This window comes from Elephas maximus, chromosome 19, assembly GCF_024166365.1.
Source record: "Elephas maximus indicus isolate mEleMax1 chromosome 19, mEleMax1 primary haplotype, whole genome shotgun sequence".
NCBI classification, from domain to species: Eukaryota; Metazoa; Chordata; class Mammalia; order Proboscidea; family Elephantidae; genus Elephas; species Elephas maximus.
The window spans coordinates 47,032,788-47,052,848 of record NC_064837.1 but is presented as its reverse complement, the minus strand read 5'-3'; the positions used below and the strand labels follow the sequence as shown (position 1 = coordinate 47,052,848).

Below are 20,061 nucleotides of genomic sequence, written 5' to 3'. Positions count from 1 at the left end.
TGTGCTTAAAATCAGTCATTGTTCATGCCTGTCATTTGTAGTTGCTGCTGTCAGAGAATGGGAGGGTTTCATTCTGCCCCTAGGAATATTGTCTTAATTTAGCCCCTCTGGCTATTTCATAAAGTCCAAGTATCAAGATAAATGGAATTGTCACCTAAATAAAGCATCTCACCTGACACCTTGCTGAGTTTGCCACTGGTATGCTACTGCTGACCCCCAGCCCCTAGAATGGGATTCTGGTTCCACTGGTCCTCAGTACACTAAGGGTTTGGGGGCTTGAACTTAGCAGGATCCACGCACTAAGCACAGCATCTCCAGTCCAAGCCACAGCTTCATCCTCCCTTCCTCCCAGCAGAGATTTCCTGGAAGCCAGGCAAGTCTTGACTTGTTCATCCACATCGGGGAAACTCAAGTTGGCAGAACGTTTAAATACAATTTTTAGATAATTGGAGGCCCAAACCTAGGGTGTTGGGGGAAACTCCTAAGAACGTGGCATTACCGATTGGGCAGCTTTCTCCTTGTTCTGATATCTTGTGTTCTCTCTTTGAAAATGTCAGAAAACAGGTTTTAAGAGGTGGTCTGGCTTTCTGCTCAGCCACATCCAAAGCACCTCACCTTCCCTTGCCTTTCCCCTCTTCTGTTGAAGAGGCAGGAGGATGTTTCTGAACTTCAAGCATTAGGAAATGTGGGGCCAGGTTTGGTGGCAGCTTTTGCTGGCTCCTCATCCCCCTCCCTTCACTGCTACCCAAGCTGCTCTGAGGATCTCCAGCAAGTTTTCAGTCTCAACACAAAGGACACGGAGAGAGGAAGGGTATGGGGGTCTGACTTTGTATTTTGACATTAAATGCATTTAAAAATGGCCTTTTGGTAGTTGGTTTTCAGCCTTGGATAGAGTGGCATGTGGCCTTCCCTGTCCCATTCCCTTCCCAAAGCAGAAGCTGCTCACAAAGGAGATAAGGAGACACTTGTCCCCTTTGCCAGTAAGCAATGGGGAGAGCCTCTGTGGATGACTTGTGCTGGGGTTAGGGCTGAATGGGCTTCCTTCCATCCTGAGGATAGTTTCTTTTCCCAATTCTTGGGAATTAATTTGATGCTTTAGAGTGTGGTGGGCCTGGCAATGGAGGCCACCCACACCTGCACCCTCCTCCTCCCTTCCCCCATCACTCAACACACCAGATCCTTCACAAAGGCCTAAACCTCCACCTGCAGGCAACTGCCACCCAAGTGCAGGCATGAGGAAAAGGACCTAGCTCCCTTCTCTCTTCTCCCATCCCCTAGAATTAAGATTCTGAAGAAGAGCAGAGGTGGGAGCCCTAAGAAGGCTGAGAATACTGGCCAGAGGGAGTGCTAGCACATAGGCCCAGGCCACAAGTTCTGGCTGCAGAGCATTCCTGGCTCAGACAGTTGTTTGCATAAAAGCCAAAAGCCACTGCACCTGGTGTGAGAAGGCCCCCTGGGGAGGTACTCCCTGGCTTGGGGGAGAGGGGGGAAGGAAGGTGTCATGGAAAGTCCCTGAAGGACACGGGGTGTTGAATTCACTGCGGTTTTGTTTTAACTCTGTCTTGACCTGTGAAGTAGGCAGCTGCCTCCCTTCCCCCAAAATAACAGACCTTCCCCCATAATAACATGCACAGACCCTAGGAAAGCGCGCTACAGTGGAAAGAATGGAGGTTAGAAGGCCTGTGGGTGATGTAAACTGCCCCCCTTCCCTAGGAGTGAGGGGGCAGGAAGCCCCAGAACAGTCTTTTCCCATCACCTCACCTCCCCCCTCAACCCTCTGGCCCCCTGGCCCAGAAGAGCTGCCTAGTCAAATAAACCACAGCCCTGGGGGCGGCGATGGGAACTAGGGGGGCAGATGTCGCCTCCTCCCCCAGGCTTGTCCTTCCACCAGCTCAATCCCCATCCCACCCCCACTGGAATTACATTCTCAGCACCTCCACCTTCTTCTCACACGCAGACTTTAGCTGCCCCTCCCAGACTCCGGGAGGGGGTGTGTGTGTGTATGTGTGTGTGTGTGTGTGTGTGGTGTGTGTTTGGACAAAATGGATGGACAGAGCCAGTGAATCCAGGCCAGCTCCGAAGTCTGAATGAGCAAGAGGCAGCCTGATGGAGACTCCAGCTGAGTACTTGGAGTTCTGGGGTCCAATCCCAGCCCTGCCGCTCTCTGGGTAACAGTGGGCACTTTGCTTTCCTCTCTGGGCCTTACTTAATTTTCCCTGGCGTCAAGGATCTCTAAAGTTCCTTCCAGCTGGGACTGTAAGCCTGGTCCAAACCCCATTGCTCCAGCCCTCTCGTCTAACTTCAGAAACAGGAATGTGGGGAAGGGGCGCTGGAGCTTGGGTGATGGTGGCTAACGATTTTTCCAAGTGGCCATTTTTTTTAACCATTCTATCTCGGTCCAGTACTGGTCCACAAAGGTGGGGAGGCAGGGAGGTGACAGATTCCTGTCCCCTCACCTGTGGAATTGTGGGAGGCTTTGAATATGGGCCCTGAGGCTGGGTCTGAACTCTCTGCCCTCTCAGGTTCTCCTCATAATTCTGCGTAGACCCAGACACCAGATTCCCGGCTTGGGGTGCCAGGGAGAAGACGGCAAAGGCCGGGCGGGAGTGTGGGTGGGGGAAGGGGTGCGGTGTGAGGTGGGAGTTGAGGGGGGTGTGAGGGGAGGGGCAGCTGCACTTCTGAGAAACAGCTCGGCGTCTCAGCAGCCCGCAGCCTAACCCCCTGCCTGCGGCTTCACAGCTCGCTCCTCCTGCCGCCCACGCCGCTCGGGGCCTCTCCGGGGGTCGGCAGCCCCAGCGGAGGCGGCTGCTGCTGAGGAGGAGCGGCAGCTCCAGGGGACAGCGGAGCGGAACCGATGCGGAGGGGAGGTGGAAAATGGAGGAAGGTGTGGGTCGTGTGACACCCTAGGAGTAAAGACCATCGCTCACTCGGGGTCCCGGGCGCTGGACCTCGGCTTGCCCACGTGTCCCTACCCTCCAGGTACTCTCCCTTTACACCCGCAGCGGGATCCAGAAGTGAAACTGGCCGGGGTCACAACCCAGCGCCGTCGCTCCGCCTCGCCCCGCCCTTCCGGGCATTGCAAGCTTGCAGGATCCCCCAGCGCTCAGGCGACTACAGGGGAGGAAGCTGGGGGAGGGAAAGGGGAAGTGCCCCGCGGGGCAGTCTCCGGAGCGCGGCCTCCTCGCCTCGGGGGTGCCCGCTCGTAACCACCAGTGGGAACCTCGAGACGCGCAGGCCTCAGTACCCGGAGCTGAGCGAGCGGCGCCGGCACTTCCCACGGCGGCCGCTGGGTGTCACTGCAGCCGCGCGGCTGAGCCGGCTCGGCGCCGTTGGGAGGCCGGGACGCGAGAAGCGGAGCCCGCTGGCCGCCCCTCGCAGGGCCTGCCTGGCCCGCGCACCTTGAGGCCCCGCGCAGCTTGAATGCGGCGCTCAGACCTCACGCCACCCGCCTAGTCTCTGGAGGCTCCTGCGCATCCCACCCACACACGACGAAGAACTCGCCCGGCAGCGGAGCACGTGGACTCATTGGCCCTTGGGACCGACGGCGCCGCGGGACCGGGTTCAAGGTGCGCCAGGCCAGGACGCGCGCCCCCTGGCGAAGCGGGCGGGCCTTCCCGCAGCAGAGGCGCGAGGAGCGTGCCCCGACCAACCAGAGGTAGCTCTGTGGACCCGGCGCTTGCCAGCTCCTCCTACGCGTAGGCCGGTTTTTCGGATGGCGGCAGGGTGGACGGCCGGCGCACAGTCACCTTCCGCACGTGCGGTGGAGGCATAGCGATGCGGAGGTGGGTCCCCAGGTACAACCTCACTTCTACTGCAGCCTCGTCTGGCGGCTCGTGGGTCACACCCTACTCACCTAGCCCCCTACTCACCTAGCCCCCTACTCACCTAGCCCCCTACTCACCTAGCCCCCTCGGAGCTTGTCGCCTAGATGTGTGGGCTGGGGTGGCTCAGCTTGGTGAGGAGGGAACCTGAAGGTAGGAAACCTGTATCTGGGGCTGATGGGTGTAAGAGAGCTGGCCAGGGTGGGCAAAGCTGGGTAGAAAGGAATCCCACAGGCCATGAAAATGGGGGCACTGCCCTGTAGGAATGCCCACCTCTGCCACATCCTGGAGGATCTGACTTGGGACGCAGGGGGTGGGCAGGTAGATGCTGGCGAATGTGTCTGTCAGTCACTGGGTCCGTGCCAATGCAGGCGGCCCATTCAGTCCCGCATCCAGCGTCCCTTCCAGCTCCAAGGACCCAGGCCCAACTCCACCATCAAGACCCTAGGGGGATCAACTCTGGTGGCTTTAAGAGGTGATTTCAGCCTCCCAGCCTCCGTCAGTCCTACAAAAGCACCTCAAGATAAACCTGGTAGAGCACAGATCTACTCAGCAGCCCAGGTAATAAATACTGCCACCTCTCAACAGCTCCCCCTCTATGGGGATCCTGGGAGCGCCTGGGGACCAGCCTTAGCCCCCAGGATTCCCCACTCTCTGTGGCTCTGAACTCCAATCTGTGGCATTCAGCTCCCCAGGATTCAATTCTCTCTTGTCTCCTCTCCCAACCCCTGCCCCAGCTGGAGGCTCAGGGTCCTCTGTCCTAAACTGCTGCCCAGCTCCCCTCCCAAACCCAGAAGCTGAGGTTCTGCCAGCAGCACAGGCCAAGAAAGTGGGTTGTGCCACAGACCTCTGACCACTATGCAAGCTGGATCAACCCCTGCCTTCTCTGGGCCCCTTTTGTGTCTGGTAGGCCAGTCTAGTGTTTCAGTAGTGGAAATCTTCCCAAATGCACCATAAGACCAAAACCCCATGTAATAAAGTGGTTATTTCCCCCCACCCCTATCCCTCCTGGCCCCAGGTCCCTCCTATGACCCTTGGACTCCAAGAAGGAGTTAGAAAACTGCTTATGTGGACAGTTCAGAAGAAAGGATCCTTCCAGTGGCCTTGAGCTCCCCTGCCTTCCTCCCTCTCTCCCTCCTTCCCAGGGTGCCTGGCACTTGGGCATGAAGGGAGGAACCAGGCAGGGCTCACTGACTCATTGTTGACCCCTCCGACCAGCACCAGGAGCCCCTCCACCCTTGAACTTGGATGTCATTGAACAGGATGCCTGGGGAGGAGGGAGATTGGTAACTGGCTGGAACTTTGGTGGGTTCCTCTAGAATCATGTCTCACCCCCATTCCCAGGGTCCAGAAAGTTGGTACCAGCCCTCCCTACCTTCCACCCTTGAGCAGGCAAGGAGGCCAACCCTGCAGCCATACCTTCTGAAGAGCCCCTACCCTGAAGGCCCATGGTGTTGCCAAGGACTGTGAGGTGCCCTGGTGCCAGGCCTTGGGGCTGGGCTGCAGTGCCCACACCAGCCATACTAGCCCTGAAAGTTGGTGTCTATGACATGTAGCAGGCTGTGTAGGGCAAGGTTCCCGTGCCTGGGCCACAGTCAGAGGCCTTAGGGAGCCTCCACCCATCAGGTGCCTGGAACTTCCTTGACGTCACCCTTTCAGTGCCTGGACCCTCCTCAGTGTGAGGAGATTATGGGGAATTCCCATTTTTTCAAAATCTTTTTTTTTTTTTTTCCCTGAAATTTTCCTTAATAAATATGTGTATATTAAAAAAAAAAAACCTGTTGCCATTGATTTGATTCCAACTCATAGTGACCCTATAGGACAGAGTAGAACTACCCCATAGGGTTTCCAAGGAACAGCTGGTGGATTTGAACTGCTGACCTTTTGGTTAGCAGCTGAGTTCTTAACCACTGCACCACCAGGGCTCCAATAAACATGTATCGTTTTTTATAATCAAACCCAGTACTGTTGAAAACACGATACCTGAGGCCCCAGCCCCTACCTTCTCTGCAATGCACCTGCCTCTCTGCCACCCAGATATCCTCTTAACCACAAGCCGCCACTATCCAGCAGTGCAGCTATCCTTGACAGTCCCTTCTGGTGTCCGGCCTCTGTGAATAATGCTACAGTTCCTTTGGATGTGGAGCAGCAGCCTTCTCCCTCATCCTCTGAGCTGGGGAATCTTTAGGCTAACTCTGAGGGCTCCTTTATCCCCAAATTTTCAGTTCTTCGCTGCTTCCTCTCCTCCAAGAAGCCAGAGATCTCAGCCAATCATCAAGAATGACCACACAGTCCCCCGAGAGGCTCCCAGGCACTGGCCAATGGAGTCATCATCACAGATCCACATCCAGCTCAGAGCCAAACCAGCCACCACCTCTAAGGGCCCCCAGTGTCCCAGGCCCCTCACAGTGGCCGGTACTGAGAATGGAGAAGGCAGGGAATAAAGGGCAGGGCAGAGAATGGCTGCATTCCACCACCAGCAAACTAGGCTGTCTGACCTCTTTTCCTAACTCCCCTTGTGACCTCAGGTAAGTCACTCTTTCTTTTTGAGCCCCATCTCTAAAATGGGAACAGTACCTGTAACAGACATTCCAATTAGCTGATTGACATAAAAGGGCTTTGATCCCTGCCTGGTGCTTAGGCTGTGAGGATACACTGGGTCCCGTTCTTGTGCAGCCTAAACTCCTGGATATGCTTAAGAGACAACTCATTCTGACCCCTTAACTCCCACCGCAGCCTGGAACCTGGGCACCTATACCTAGAAGTGGCCTTGGTCGTCCGTGGCCAACCACACAACCAGCACTAGCCAGCTCAGTGCCTGTGGGCAGCCAGTAATGAGGACAGTTACAGAAACCATGGCAGGCACCAGGTTGCACTGGTCCTGCTGAGAAGCAGCAAAATCTGCACACCTCCCTAGCCTGGGCTGCGGTAAGTTCTTCAGGGTAAACTGTCAGGCAAAGGGCTGGTGGTGGCCTCCCTGCCCATCTCTGTCTGCCATGCTTGGCATCAAGCTCCCCAGCCTGGGATTAGCTGGGGCCGAGAGGTGCCCCAGTCACAAGTGGCTGTAGGGGCTGCCATGTCTGGCCCAGGAGCTGGTTGTGGTGACTAGACGTTTTCGAGGTCACATCAGAAAAACCCTCTCAGCCAAAGACTAAGGCTGCAGAAAAGGGAGGGGTCTTTCAGGGGAGGACCTCACCTACAGGTCACTGTGGCTGTCACTGAACCTTAGGAATTCTACCTGGATATCTGCCAGGCAGGGGTAGCAGAACATACCCAGACCTGGGACTCAGACCTGGGCTTAAATCCTGGCTCTCCCTCCAGCATGTGATTTGAAGTAAGTTTCTGCATTGAGCCATGGATTTCCTCACCTACAAAAAGGGATCCCACCACCTCGTGCTCAACCACTCTCAAAAGATTTGGGGAGAGGCTTTCCATTAAAAAAAATTTATAGGATTTTCAAGCATATGCAAAAGTAGAAGAATTTTATTTTAAAAACAAAGCTGGGACATCATGTCATTTCACCTACAAAGACAGTGTATCCTAAAAGAACTTTCTAACAAAACAACCACAATACCATTATCACACCTTAAAAAGTGAAATCATTCTTTTGTGTCATCAAATATCTAACCAGTGTTCCAATTTCCCAGTTGCTTATTGTATTAGTTCCCTGTTGTTCTTAGGTGCCATCAAGTTGATTCTGACTCATAGTGACTCCGCGTACAACAGAATGAAACGCTGCCTGGTCCCGGGCCATACCCACAGTCGTTGCTACGCTTGAGCCTTTTATTGCAGCCGCTGTGTCAGTCCATCTCGTTGAGGGTCTTTCTCTTTTTCGCCGACCCTCTCTACCAAGCATGATGTCCTTCTCCAGGGACTGGCCCCTCTTGATACCTTGTCCAAAATAAGTGAGACGAAGTCTCACCATCCTCGCTTCTAAGGAGCATTCTGGCTGTACTTCTTCCAAGACAGATATATTTGTTCTTTGGGCCGTCCATGGTATATTCGATATTCTTCGGCAACACCATTACTTCCCTAGGGCTGCCACAAAGTGCCACAAACTGGTGATTTAAAACAATAGAAATTTATTCTGTCCCAGTTCTGGAGGCCAGAAGTCCAAATTTAGGGTGTCAGCAGAGCCATGTTGTTTTGCCGGGACTCAGAACTGTACACTCAAGAGGGTGGATCTTACTGTGTTAAGTTGTATCTGAGCTTACTATATGAAAAAGGAATGAATTTATAGATCAATGGAAAAGGCTTGAGAATCCAAAGATAAACCTCTACATTTCTAGTCAATTGATTTTCACAAAGGTGCCAAGACAATTCAGTAAAGGATAGTCTTTTCGACAAATGGTGCTGGGACAGTTGAATATCCACACATCAAAAGATGAATTTAGATCCTTATTTCACACCAAACACAAAAACTACCTCAAACTAGATCACAGACCTAATGTCAGAACTAAAACTATAAAACTTTTAGAAGAAATTTGGGAGGAAAAATCTTCACGGTCTTGGCTTAGGCAATAATTTCTTAGATACCAAAAGCACAAGTGACAAAAGAAAAACTGATAAAATTTAATTTGATTAATTTTTACCAAATTTTTTAAAAATTTTCATTGCAAACAATAACATCAAGAAAGTGAAAAGACAACCTAATAGAAGGGGGAGAAAATATTTACAAATCATATACCTGATAAAGGACTTATATCTAGAATATATAAAAACTCTTACAAGTCAATAGTAAAAATAACCAATTTTAAAAAATGGATCAATGACCTGAATAAACATTTCTCCAAAGATGTACAAATGGCTAATAAGCACATGAGAAGATGTACAATATATGTTTCAGCATGTTTCCTCATGTTTGGTGATTGACTGCTTGCCGTTGACTTGATTCACTCATGTTGTTGCTGTTGTTGTTAGGTGCTGTCGATTCAGTCCTGACTCATAGTGACCCTATGTACAACAGAACAAAACACTGCCTGGTCCTGCACCATCCTCACAATCATTTTTATGCTTGAGCCCATTGTTGCAGCCACTGTGTCAATCCATCTTATAGAGGGTCTTCCTGTTTTTTGCTGACCCTTTACCAAGCATGATGTCCTTCTCCAAGGACTGGTCCCTCCTGATAACATGTCCAAAGTATGTGAGATGAAGTCTCGCCATCCTCGCCTCTATAATGAGCTCTACTCTGTCCTATATTCTGACTCATAGAGACCCTATAGGACAGAGCATAACTGCCCCATAGGGTTCCCAAGGCTGTAGTCTTTACCAGAGCAGGCTGCCACATCTTTCACCTGCAGAGCAGCTGATGGGCTTAAACCATGGACCTTTCAATTAGCAGCCAAGCACTTAACCACTGCACCAGCAGGGCTCCTAATGGGTACAGGGTTTCTTTATTAAGGACAAAAATGTTCTGAAGTTAGATTGTGGTGATTGTTGCACAATCAGTGAATATACTAAAAACAATTTAGTAGACTTTAAGTGGATGAATTGTATGGTATGTGAATTATATCTCAATAAAACTGTTAAAAAAAAAAATTCCCCGTTAGCATTTTACCTAATGGTTTTAGCAGCCATTGAAGAGCCATCATTTCATTAGTGGTTACAAAATGATATTCTAATTTTATCATTTTTACGGCATTTGTTAGCTGGAATTCTTCTATAATGAAAAACCTTCCCTCAGAAATAATTTGGTTACTAAGAAGAAGTTAAGACAAGGCAGGAAAAATGCTTGATTTTTCTCTTTATTTAGCAATTTTTAGATAAGTTGGTTCCCTAGCATTTTCCAAAAGTGACCAATGAGTTTTTCTGTGTGTTGTAATGAATGAACTCATGGATTTTCATGTGTGTGGTGTTTTAATCCACTGGAGTTATTATTTTTATTTGTTTACGTTGTCTCATTTTTAGTTGTCCCATCTTTAATCAGTCAGAGTCATTCAACTTGTCTCCTGACTCTTTTTGGCATGACCCTAGTAGTCTTTGATAGTTTCCTTGCTTTCTAGTATAACAGGATGTTCCAGGATCATTGTACATTTCTTGCCCAGACCTGGAATCAGCCATTAATCCACAATCTTAGTTCCTTACAGTGGGGAACGGTATTTAGAGATCACAGTCTGGGCACTAGGGGAGTTCATTGCTATTGGGTGGTCATTCTCTCACACTGAAAATCTTGGTTCCTAGTTTTATTTCCTTTTTTAATAAGAAAATGAATGTGAACAGGATATGATGGGTGAAATGCTATACTAATATAAGGACTTATTACCCCACCAGTTAGTCCAGGATTTGCTGAAGACAAGGGTGTTGTCTAACTCATCTCCAACTCCAGGCTCTGTCAGTTACTTCTCTGGCTTTACACAAGGAAATCTCACCTGCATGATAGTCCTTTGTCCATTAATTTATTTAACAAGAAATTATTGGATGCCCACTATATACTAGGCTCCATACTGGGTGCTGAAAACTCTCTGGTAACTAAGACCACCCTTGCCCTCAAAAAACATCCAAGTTGGCCAGAACATGGTCTTGATCCATCTGACACATTCACCAAGGCCTCAACTTGTGTCCACCTCTCCTGACCCTCTTCTCTATTCCAGCTAGTCAGTTTTTGCCAGACGGAACTCTTAGGTATATCAAAAAATAATCTTTATTGTCATTAGTATAAAACAGAGCAGATCGACTGGCCTCCCAGTCTGTACAAAGTGTAGGGCATAGGACCACCTGGGCTGCCCCATTTCTCCCATAATGCCCGGTCTCAGAGCATTGCCCCAGGATCTCCATGAAGGGGAGAGGGCCACCCCAATCACCTTTCCTTAAGGAGAGAGGTTAAGGGTGGACTGGGTAGGAGGTACTTTCTGCCTAAGGGACGGGAAGGAACAGAGGAGAAAACTGGAGTGGGGGATGCTCCAATTATTCATGATCCTGTCCTCACCTTTTGACCCCTCTGAGCCCACTTTATAAGTGGATGGGATGGTAAGCAGCCTGAAGCTGGGCTGAGATGCACGCCTGTTGGCATGGTGTTCAGAGGGCCACACGGATACAGCAGTGGCGCAGCAAGCACGGCAGGATGCCACGGTTCAGCTGGTGGAACTCTACGAGCTGCAGCAGGTCAGTGAAGCGGGTCTGGCCATCATCCATGCTGAAGTAAAGACGGCCCTCCTCCTCACTCTGGGGTATGGCCATGGAGGGGGGTGGAAGGTCAGGTAGGTGTATGAGGCTTAGGGAGTTCCCTCCTGGGCCAGGGCAGAGGTCTCCATTTCTTGTGCAAGGAGAGGGCAGGAGACCTCAGACATACTGGGGGCGAGGGGAGGAGGGGCCTGATGAGGAAGGCAGATTGCTGGGAGGTCTGTGTCTCTACTGCAAGAATCTGGGGATTTGGGGAAGGAGGGGATTACTCACTGGCAGGATGAGATAATGCTTGACTTTCTGCAGGTGGCACAAAGAGAGAACAAAGCCCTGTGGGTTCCGCTGACTCTCCCGGACCAGGAATAAGCTGCCCGGAAACAGGGCAATATTACCCAAGGGCACATGGCTGTCACCTTGACACAGGGTCTTTCTTACCCTGGACTTGTTGCCCCACCCAGTGCTGCCCCTTACCCGTCCACCAGGCCCTGCTGCCTGATGAGCCGTTGGCTCTCCTCGCGGGAAATGCGTCCATGGAACCAGGGTTGGGTGCGGTGGATGGCTAGGGTAGGGGAAGCCAGATGGACAGTCACTCCTAAGGAGGGGATTCCCATTCTCTGCCCCCCAGGAATGCTCAAAGAAGCCAGGGCAGCCTCCAACCCTGGGTGCTCTGGCCCTCACCCACCTGCACTGAGGCTCGAGCCTGAGCTTGGGGTGGGCAGACTGAGGCGGTGGTTAGTCTTCTTCTGCAGATGTGGGGGACAGAGGAAAGTCAGGGTGTGGCTGAGGGTGTTACGCAGCACCTCTGGACTGTAGAGCCCCTTTCCCCAGGTGAGGGGCCTCTCTTTACCCACCTCTCCCTCCTTCCCACTCCAGGAAAACCCATATGGAGAGAAGGCCCCAGCACAGGTAGGCAGATAAGTGTAGCCCCTCACCCTCCAGGCCTGGGCCTCCTCCAGGGCTGCACTCAGAGCTTCCCGGGGGTTCTCGATGACACGCCCGGCATGGCCGGAGAAGTCCATGGCCACCAGGGTGTTATCCGAGACACTCCTCTGGAGATGGAGAGGGCAGGGGTCAGAGGGCTTTCCCTGGGACAGGGCTCAGGTGCCCATCCCAGGCTAATGCCTCCTATGCACACTCACCAAGGGTGGGGAACCCAAACAGGATGGGCGCAGGTGGCGAGACTGTGCCTGCTGATAATTTTTATACAGCTGCATTCCATACTAGGGGTAGGGAGAAAAAGAGGGCCTGGGGTCAGGTAGGTCCTGGGTGGTCGGTTGTGATAACCCCCCCAGACCAGGACTCCATCCTTGGAGCAGAAGCTCTCAGAGGGCAAGGCTGTGATGCTCCCCTCATTCTGGAGACTTCCTGAGGGCAGAACTACAACTCCTCCCTCATGCCAGGGAGCCCAAGGGCATGGCCAGCCCCCTCATGCCACTCCCAGAGCCTCACCTTGAAGAGGCGAAAGGCAGCCAGCCAGCAGGTACGGCTCTGCTCATCCTCACTGCAGAAGATACGGAGCCCCTTGTGGCCATTTCGAAGCTTGTTGGGCTAGGGGGAGAGGAAAGTGGCTGGTCCCATAGCTGCCGTTAAGATCAGATGTCTGTCCCTGTCTCCATGGGGCAGGGCAGGACCCAAGGAGACTCCAGCAGGGCCAAGGCGCAGGGAGAGAGTCCGGGTGTCCCAGAATGGAGCTCAGAAGCCCAGGTAGGATCCTGAGGACTGAGCACCTCCTATTCCCTCCCAGGCCAGGGTTGGGACCCTAGGCATGAGGCCAAGTCAGGACTTCACCTTGACACAGAAGCCAAAGTCGGTGGGCATCCCATAGAGCTTGCGGCCCTGGGTCACCACGTACACGTTGGACTCATTCACATCTGCCACGTACTGCAGGTGCCTTGGATCCTGAGAGCACAAGTGAGCAGGACTTGGTACAGGCAGGCCCTATTATCCCCTTAAGCCAGGTGGAAGGAGCTCCGGTGGCGCAGTGGTTAAGTGGTCAAATGTTAATCAAAAGGTTAGCTGTTGGAACCCCCCAGCAACTCCTTGGGAGAAACATGTGACAGTCTGCTTCCGTAAAGCTTTGGAAACCCAACGCGGCAGTTCTACCCTGTCCTATAGGGTCATTATGAGTCAGAATCAACTCTACAGCAACGGGTTTGGTTTTTGGTCTTTAAGCCAGGTGGGGAGCTTCCAGCCCAGAGAGGGGCTGGGTAGTGCCTGAGGTCACACAGCAAACAGAGATAAAGCCAGGACTTGAACTGCCTTTCCCACTGCTACCTCCTAGGGCAGGTAAACTAGGCAGGGAGGGGTGGAGCCATAAACTGGAGGCAGCTTGGAGGCAGGGAGGAGAAGCTGAGGGTCTTAGGGTCCAGGGGAGAGGTCCAGGAGCCAATAGGAAAGGGGGTATCCTAGGACAGGGAAGGGGTACCCCAGGGGCAGGGGCTGGGGCTAGCACCCTCAACACCTCACCTTGGAGGTACCCTTCGTGGAGTAATAGAGGCCAGAGCGCCGCAGGAAGCAGAAGAAGCGTTTCCAAAGTTTTCGTCCAGACCCCCGCAGTTGCAGGAAGCCCTGGATCTCAGGGAAGCTGCCCGAGTTCAGGAAGTTCTGAAGTAAGAGGAGAGTGGGGTGGAGAGTGAGAAGCTGACACACCCCAGGCCTTCACAGGACCCTCCTTTAGGATAAAAGGTGCTCTGCGTGGATTTATCATGCCCATTTAACAGATGAAGAAACTGATGCTCAGGAAGGGAAGGTGACTTGTCCACAGCCACATGGGACTGCTGGGCTCTTTCCAACACATGGAGGGGGGAACAAGGCTTAAGGGTAAGGAAGTGCTGGGTAACCCTGGGGGACCATGAACATGAGGTGAAATAGGGGGCTTCCCTCACCTGGATGAGGTCTTCATGGGATATGCCCGTGTTTGCATCGAGACAGCTGGAGACCATCTTTTCTGGGAACAGGGAGTGCTGGGGGCAGGAAGGGGTCAGGGGTCAGGGGTCAGGGATCGAGAGTCCAGGTTGGGGCTCAGGGTTTCTCCGCACCCGGACTCCCGTTACCATACTCACTGGGGAGTTCTTGAAGAGTTCGTATTTAGCGAAGTTTTTCCGGAAGACGAAGCGGCTGTCTCCGCCAACGGGCCAGGCAGCCTGCACCTCCACCACAGACTCATGGTCCTCCAAGCCCCGCTCTGAGGTCAAGGGCAAAAAGCAGGGGTCAGTGAAGACCAGCCAGCACACCCCCACACACCAGCTGGGAGGCAGGGCCTCATGGCCCAGGCAGTTCCATGCACCCCAACTCACCCAGTGCTAGATGGGGGTGGCACTCTACCAGCCCCCAGTTCTCATCACTGAGGGCGTGAGCTCGCTGCACCAGCATTTCACACACGTGGCGAGCCGTGGCCCCCGCCGCCACCTCCACAGACCTGCAGGCCTCATCTTCACTGTACACCTTTACCACCTGCACCCCAGGGATTGCAGGTACTTGGGGGAGGGCAAAGAGTGGTTCTTTCCCTTCCCCTGCCTGCTGTATCCTTAGAGGGACCAAGATCCTCCCCCACCAAAGTGATCCTATATCCACCCTAGAGACCACCCCCCCATCCCAGCCTTTTCCCCTTTCCCAGGAAAACTCACGTGGGGGCGGCTGGCATCTCGGGGGAGCAATCCCCTTGCACTGGAGGTGCCCCCAAGAATGGGGCTTTGTGAAGGAGGACTGCAGAGCTCGGGGAAAGGGTTGGGGATAGAGGGCAGAGAGGTTGTCTGCAGCTCCTCCTCTCGGAATTTCCTGTGGTGAGGGGAGAGGGCAGAGGCCAGGAGAGGTATTGACTGCCAGCCTCTGTGTATTCTCTGGGCTGACCTCCCCCACAGCCCCATTGCCACATTGTACCTGCTGGCTGGGATAGGCAGGGGCTGGGACCTCTTCACCTCCCCAGAAAGAGGGGCACTGGGGGGTGGGGGAGTCCCGGGAGGGGTCCCAGGGATTGCGCACAAGTCTTCTGGGGAGCTGCTGAGATGTGGTGGAGACAGATCCAGCTCCATGACATCTGAGGGAGAAGAGGTGGCTGAATGCAGTGCTCGGTGCCCTTGTCCTGGGGAGAGTGGCCAAGAGGACCAGACCTCCTGTCCTTGCACAACTGTTAAGCTTCCCTCAGAGTTTACACAGCCCCTTATTGCTCCTCCTCTCCGTGGATATTGCCAGGAGCATTTGGGAAAGGATGGAATGAGCCCCACTTTACAAAAGGGGTCACTGAGTCCCTGAAAAGGAAGCATTTTGCACACATGATCACAGAGGAGTCAGGCCATGAAAACTGGTGTTTGGACTTCAAGTCCAGTGCTCTTCCTTTAGCCCCAAGTTGCCCAAGGGAAGAGCTAAGAGGGCACCACCACAAGCCTGACAGCAGCAACGCAGACTCCAGACCCCACAGACTCTGGGGCTCAGGCTCTCGCTGTCAGCGCAAAGGGCCATTGCTTGGCCTCCAGACATAGGCCACTCACTCAGCTGGGCTCTGGCCCAGGTTTTTCCATTGCTTCTGTTGCCAGACCTGGTTGTCAGAACCTGTTGTGGCAAGGCCTGCCCAAGTGATGAGTGATCCACAGAAGGGGAGATGGGGGTGGGGAAGGGCAGAACAGGAGCCAGGAGGGCAGGAGGGAGGGCAGGAGGGTGAGCCTCAGGGCCTTTGCCCCAGCAGCCCCCAAATCTGGTGTGCCCTCTAGGGCACCTCCTCCTTTCTTCAAGCCCCAGTGCCAGGGCCACCTCCTCTGAGTAGCCTTCCTGGATTTTCCACATTCAGACTAAATGGCTGTCTTTCAGCGTTATGCTTCAGCCTCTGCATCTATTACTGTGCACCTGTCTTATCCACCCACTGGTCTGAGGGCACCCTGACACCCCCAGGCAGGGCCAGAGCCCATGTCTTATCACCCATAGGTGCTGCACAGGCCCCCAGGATGAGTCAGAATAGAACAGGTGGGCAAAGATGCCCACTGGGTTAGAGGCTCCTGCTCCGCAGGAACCAAGCAGGCCCCCTTGGCTGGGCTGAGGTAGGCGGGGCGGGGGGCGGGCGCAAGAGGGGGAACCTGATCCCAACTCCCTGCTTGCTCTCCGGACACTGGGCCAGGCCAGTTCTACAAGGCTGCCTGGGGTACCCTGGATTGACACCAGGAATGGGGCAGCACCTGACCCTAAAGTGAGGGCAGGAGGGGATTTGGGGAACAGGTGAGACAGGGTGGGGCAGGGACAGCAGTGCCTGGGGCTCTCCATTCAACCTTGACTCATGTGCAAACTTCCTGGCTTAGGAGAAACACAAACAACCCTGCCTCCACCACCACCCCCCAACCTACCTGTAGCCTGGGAGGGATGGGGGAGGCACAGAGAAGGGAACAGGATGGGGAGGAGGAGGAGGATGCAGAGCCTGAGGCTGTTCTGACATCATCTCCTCCTCCCCACTCTTGGCCTATACCCTAGTCCTTCAGTCCAGGTAGGACTTGCAGTTGCCACCCTTAGTCCGGTAGCCACCACCCAGCCCAGAAGCCCCCATCCCAAAGAGAAAGGGAAGACCCGACCTGGATTGAAAGGCCCATCTGGAGTGGGGCCGCTCTCCATCCACCCAAAGCAGTGCTCAGTGCTCCCTACTCTGTCTCTGGGGCTCTCATCCTGCTGCTGCCACCCACCCCTGGCACCCAGGACTCAGCCAGCCCAGGGGACTCATCTGTGAAACCCCTGGGGGATGAGGCTCCTCCTAACACACTCTCACACCTCTCTGGGTATCCTCCCCAAAGGATACGACAGGGGCAGGAGCAGAAAGTCAAAATACCCAAGAGGACAGATGACTCTAGACAGGCAGACAGGGCAAAAGGCCCCAGAGAGAGGACCAGGAAGGGGGCCCAGGGTCCTGAGGGGCAGTGCAAGACACACCTACCCTCAAACATAAACATCTATACTTTAAAGACAGATTAAGTGCTTGGCTACTAGGTTGGTGGTTTGAACCCACACAGAGGCATCTCAGAAGACAAGTCTGGGGATCTGCTTCCAAAAGGTCATAGACTTGAAAACTCTTTGGAGCAGTTCTACCCTGCGCACATGGGGTTGCCATGAGTCAGAAATCAACTCAACTGCAACTATCAACAACACTTAAACACCAAACACAATGTGTGCCCCCCAACCTCTGACAGCCAGGAGCCTGGTGACTCATTCAAGGAGGGCTAGGGAGAGGGGCTGCTGGTCTATCCTCTCCTTGAAGTCAGAGACCAACAGTGGGATGGGGCAGGACCCAGGAATCCCTGAGTGTGTTTAGAAGGGGAAAGGGGATCTGAATCAGATTAGAGTCTGGAGTCAGAGGGCGGGGAGAGGCCACTCTAGATCAGGCTGCCTTCAGACTCTCCGAAGGCGAGAGAGAGGAGTGGGTCTGGACCAAAAAGTTGAGGGGGGAGGAGTAAGGGGCCCCAGCTGTGAGACGTACGCAGCCCGCCCCCCTCCCCAAGAGCTCTGGGGCTTTCAAACCGGCGCCCTGGGAGAGTTTACAACCCCCAAAATCTATTGTCCACTCAACAATGCAACGCCATGCCGCGGCTCTCCCAACAGCCTCTCCTGCCCCAGCAGCTCCAGCTCCACCCTCCCTCCCGCCCTCCTTACCTCCTTGTTTACTTCCTGTATCTTGCCCCACCTGGCTGGCCCCAAGGGCGGTGGCAGGGCCCAGTGTTTAAGGCCGACAGAAAACAAGGCCACCTACGGTATTTCCCGGGGTTGAGCAGGGACTGGAGGGTCAGACCCCGGGCTGGGGGCGTGGAGGAGGCGGGAGGGCCCCTATCCCTCTCAGTGCCCCGCCCCTATCAGGATTTGTAGTAGGGGGAAGGGTTAACCGGGAGCTCTTCGTGTGCAGGGCCCAGGTGAGGAGGCGGGAAACCCCTAGGTGACCCGGAGTTGGGGGGAGGGCCCAGGGCCATGAGGCCCCGCCCAGTCCCTCACTCAAGAAAGAAAACGCCCAATGGGAGAAGGTGGGGGGCAGGGGGGCAGCTCTTTTAAAGTTTAATTTGGGAAGAATTCTCGAGCAGCCGAGTGTGTGGGGTTAATCATTACAGGCGGCTTGCCCTCACGGAGGCCCCCCCACAGCAGGATACAGGGGAGAAGGGAGAGCAGAGTCCAGGACAGGACAGCCAAAAGGGGGCATTCCTGGGGGGCAGGAAGGTTGGGGGGCAGGAAGGTTTGGAGGCAGGTGCATTCTCTGTGCCCAACGTGCAAGGGAGACCCAGGCCCTGGACCTCGAGTCGCTCCCCAGCCTCAGCGAACAGGACCACCTGCCCCGACACACTCTCCCCAGGTTCCATTGCACTGCAGACCCCCCCACCCCGCCGCCATCGTCCGGCCCTCCAGCCTTCCTAGTCCACTTCATTTTGAAGCCAGGAGGGACCCCATGGCGGCACCGCCACACCCCCATCCTTCCCTTCGAGGGCAGGAGCCTGTGTTCTGGAGCAGGACCTCAGGTCTGGGTCCAGGTGCCACAGTCGGGAGAGCTCAGCTCCAGCTATTTAGAGAGTCCCTTTCCTTTACTGCCCTCCAACTGGGAGGGGGGCCGGTGGAGACATGTCCTGGGTAGACGCTCAGGAAAGCCCAAAAAAACAAAACCAAACCCATTGCCGTCCAGTCGATTCCGACTCATAGCGACCCTCTAGGACAAAGCAGAACTGCCCCCACAGGGTTTCCAAGGAGCGACTGGTGCATTCGAACTGCCGACCAGTGCTCCCTAGAGAAGTCCAAACTGGGGTAAAATCAGGCTGATCGAGGGAGTGAGGTCAGGGCATCTCCCCTCCTAGCGCTCCTTCTGGGTGTGTGGGGAGGGGCTTGTTTCAGCGGGAAAAGCAGTGTCTCCTGGAGAAGACAATTCGAGATCTTTCTTCCCAATAGGTGGTTGGCTCAGAGGGTGCGGGTGGGGGGAGGGCAGAGGAGGAACTCGGGATTGGGGAGGACAGGAAATGGGAATAGGGGAGGATTGATGGCGGATGGTGAGGAGGGGGCGGGATGGAAGCCTGGGGGAAGAAAGTGAAAGGACGCGCCAAAGTATCACAGCAGGAGGCAGCGTCTCCACACTGACCCTGGTCCCCGGACCTGCCCGCGCTCCTGGTCTCCAAGATGAGGTGCCCGAGTTGGTCCTTACCTGGCCTAGACGTCGGAACACCTGGCTGGCCACTGGCTTAGGGAGGGAGACTCCAGTCTCTTAACTACCTGACCACCACCCCCACCCCCGCATTGCTCCCGCCCCTGGCCTGACATCACCGAGGGGGGAAGCGGAGGGGGAGAGCCAGGCGGCCGCCTGTCCGTCCACCCGGGCAGCCAGCCAGTTCCTGGCCCAGAGACAGGCACAGCCTGGGGCCCTGCGGCTGCTGGGGGTGGGAGCAAGTTGTCGTCTAGGAGCGATCTCGGTCCCCTCACCTGGAGGAGCCCCAGCAGGAGTAGCAGGATACCGGGTCCAAAGTCTGGCTCTAAGAACTCCGGACACCTGGCTTTGATTTCAAATCCACTCCGGGTTCTCTACAGGTGCTGGCAAGGTGTCCTGACTTTGGACGCAGAAGTCTGGGGGAGTCCAATGTGTACAGACTCCAGACCCAAGGAAGCTAAAATTATCCTGGGCAGGTGGGGGCGGGGCCTGGGGGCGGGGCCCGGGAGGAGGAAGCAAAGGAGAAGGGGCGGAGACTCTCGGACACTACGCGGCCTGGGATTGTTTGTGTCTTTCCTAGCCTGGCAGCAGGTGCCAGGGGAGGGTGCAGGTGTCCGGGGAGAGGCGGGGAAAGGCAGTCGAACAGAACCGCCCCAAGAACGAAGATCAAGAGCCCAGACTACTGGGAGGGAGGGGCTGGGGCTGGAAGGTAAGGGGAAATGGCCCGGCCCACTCTTCCCCCATGCCCCCCAACCCAAAAACCTTCCCCGTTAATTGGCCAAGCAAAGGGGTCTGTCCGGCGCTCCTGGTCCCACCCCTAGGGGCAAAGGGCACAGCAAACGGGGGAAGCCAGCCAGTGAGGTGTTCGAAACTGGCCTGCCCGTTGACCCCCGGCCAGTCTGGCCACACAGACTGCGCTGAGAGCCTCCAGGGTATATCCTCCCTTCTGAGCAAAGTCCAGGGTCTCAGTTTTTCCCTTCT

The 20,061-nt window shown here is 54.6% G+C and overlaps 1 protein-coding gene across 7 annotated transcripts; it reads right to left on the bottom strand.

Moving 5' to 3' along the window:
- Positions 1-7,496: 7,496 nt before the first annotated feature.
- On the bottom strand, positions 7,497-19,522 carry GRB7 (growth factor receptor bound protein 7). Of its 7 annotated transcripts, none has more exons than XR_007514176.1 (15): positions 14,820-17,530; positions 14,567-14,717; positions 14,237-14,393; positions 14,003-14,124; positions 13,826-13,903; positions 13,407-13,544; positions 12,729-12,839; positions 12,390-12,488; positions 12,080-12,160; positions 11,873-11,989; positions 11,623-11,683; positions 11,412-11,499; positions 11,214-11,307; positions 10,747-10,982; positions 7,497-8,034 (listed from the first exon to the last, which is right to left on the bottom strand). XR_007514176.1 is itself a non-coding variant. In XM_049860968.1 (15 exons), the coding sequence occupies exons 2-15, from the start codon at positions 14,969-14,971 to the stop codon at positions 10,836-10,838; spliced, it is 1,596 nt and encodes a 531-aa protein (XP_049716925.1). In that variant the 5' UTR covers positions 14,972-14,976; positions 19,356-19,522; the 3' UTR covers positions 10,107-10,835. The 7 variants fall into 7 exon arrangements, 6 of the variants coding, with proteins under 6 accessions (XP_049716925.1, XP_049716926.1, XP_049716924.1 ...); XM_049860968.1 differs by lacking the exon at positions 7,497-8,034 and adding an exon at positions 19,356-19,522 and having other exon boundaries at positions 10,107-10,982; positions 14,820-14,976; XM_049860969.1 differs by lacking the exon at positions 7,497-8,034 and adding an exon at positions 17,562-19,071 and having other exon boundaries at positions 10,107-10,982; positions 14,820-14,976.
- Between the last annotated feature and the right edge of the window lie 539 nt (positions 19,523-20,061).

What these genes read in the sequence shown, in the direction of transcription:
- GRB7 (XM_049860965.1), bottom strand. Translation starts at nt 15,202, where the DNA reads ATGCTTCCTTTTCAGGGACTCAGTGACCCCTTTTGTAAAGTGGGGCTC. An exon ending in AGGAGGCCCAGGCCTGGAGG is followed by an intron (nt 11,684 to 11,872) that starts GTGAGGGGCTAC and finishes CCACATCTGCAG; the next exon opens with AAGAAGACTAACCACCGCCT. An exon ending in AGGCTCGAGCCTCAGTGCAG is followed by an intron (nt 11,500 to 11,622) that starts GTGGGTGAGGGC and finishes CCCCTACCCTAG; the next exon opens with CCATCCACCGCACCCAACCC.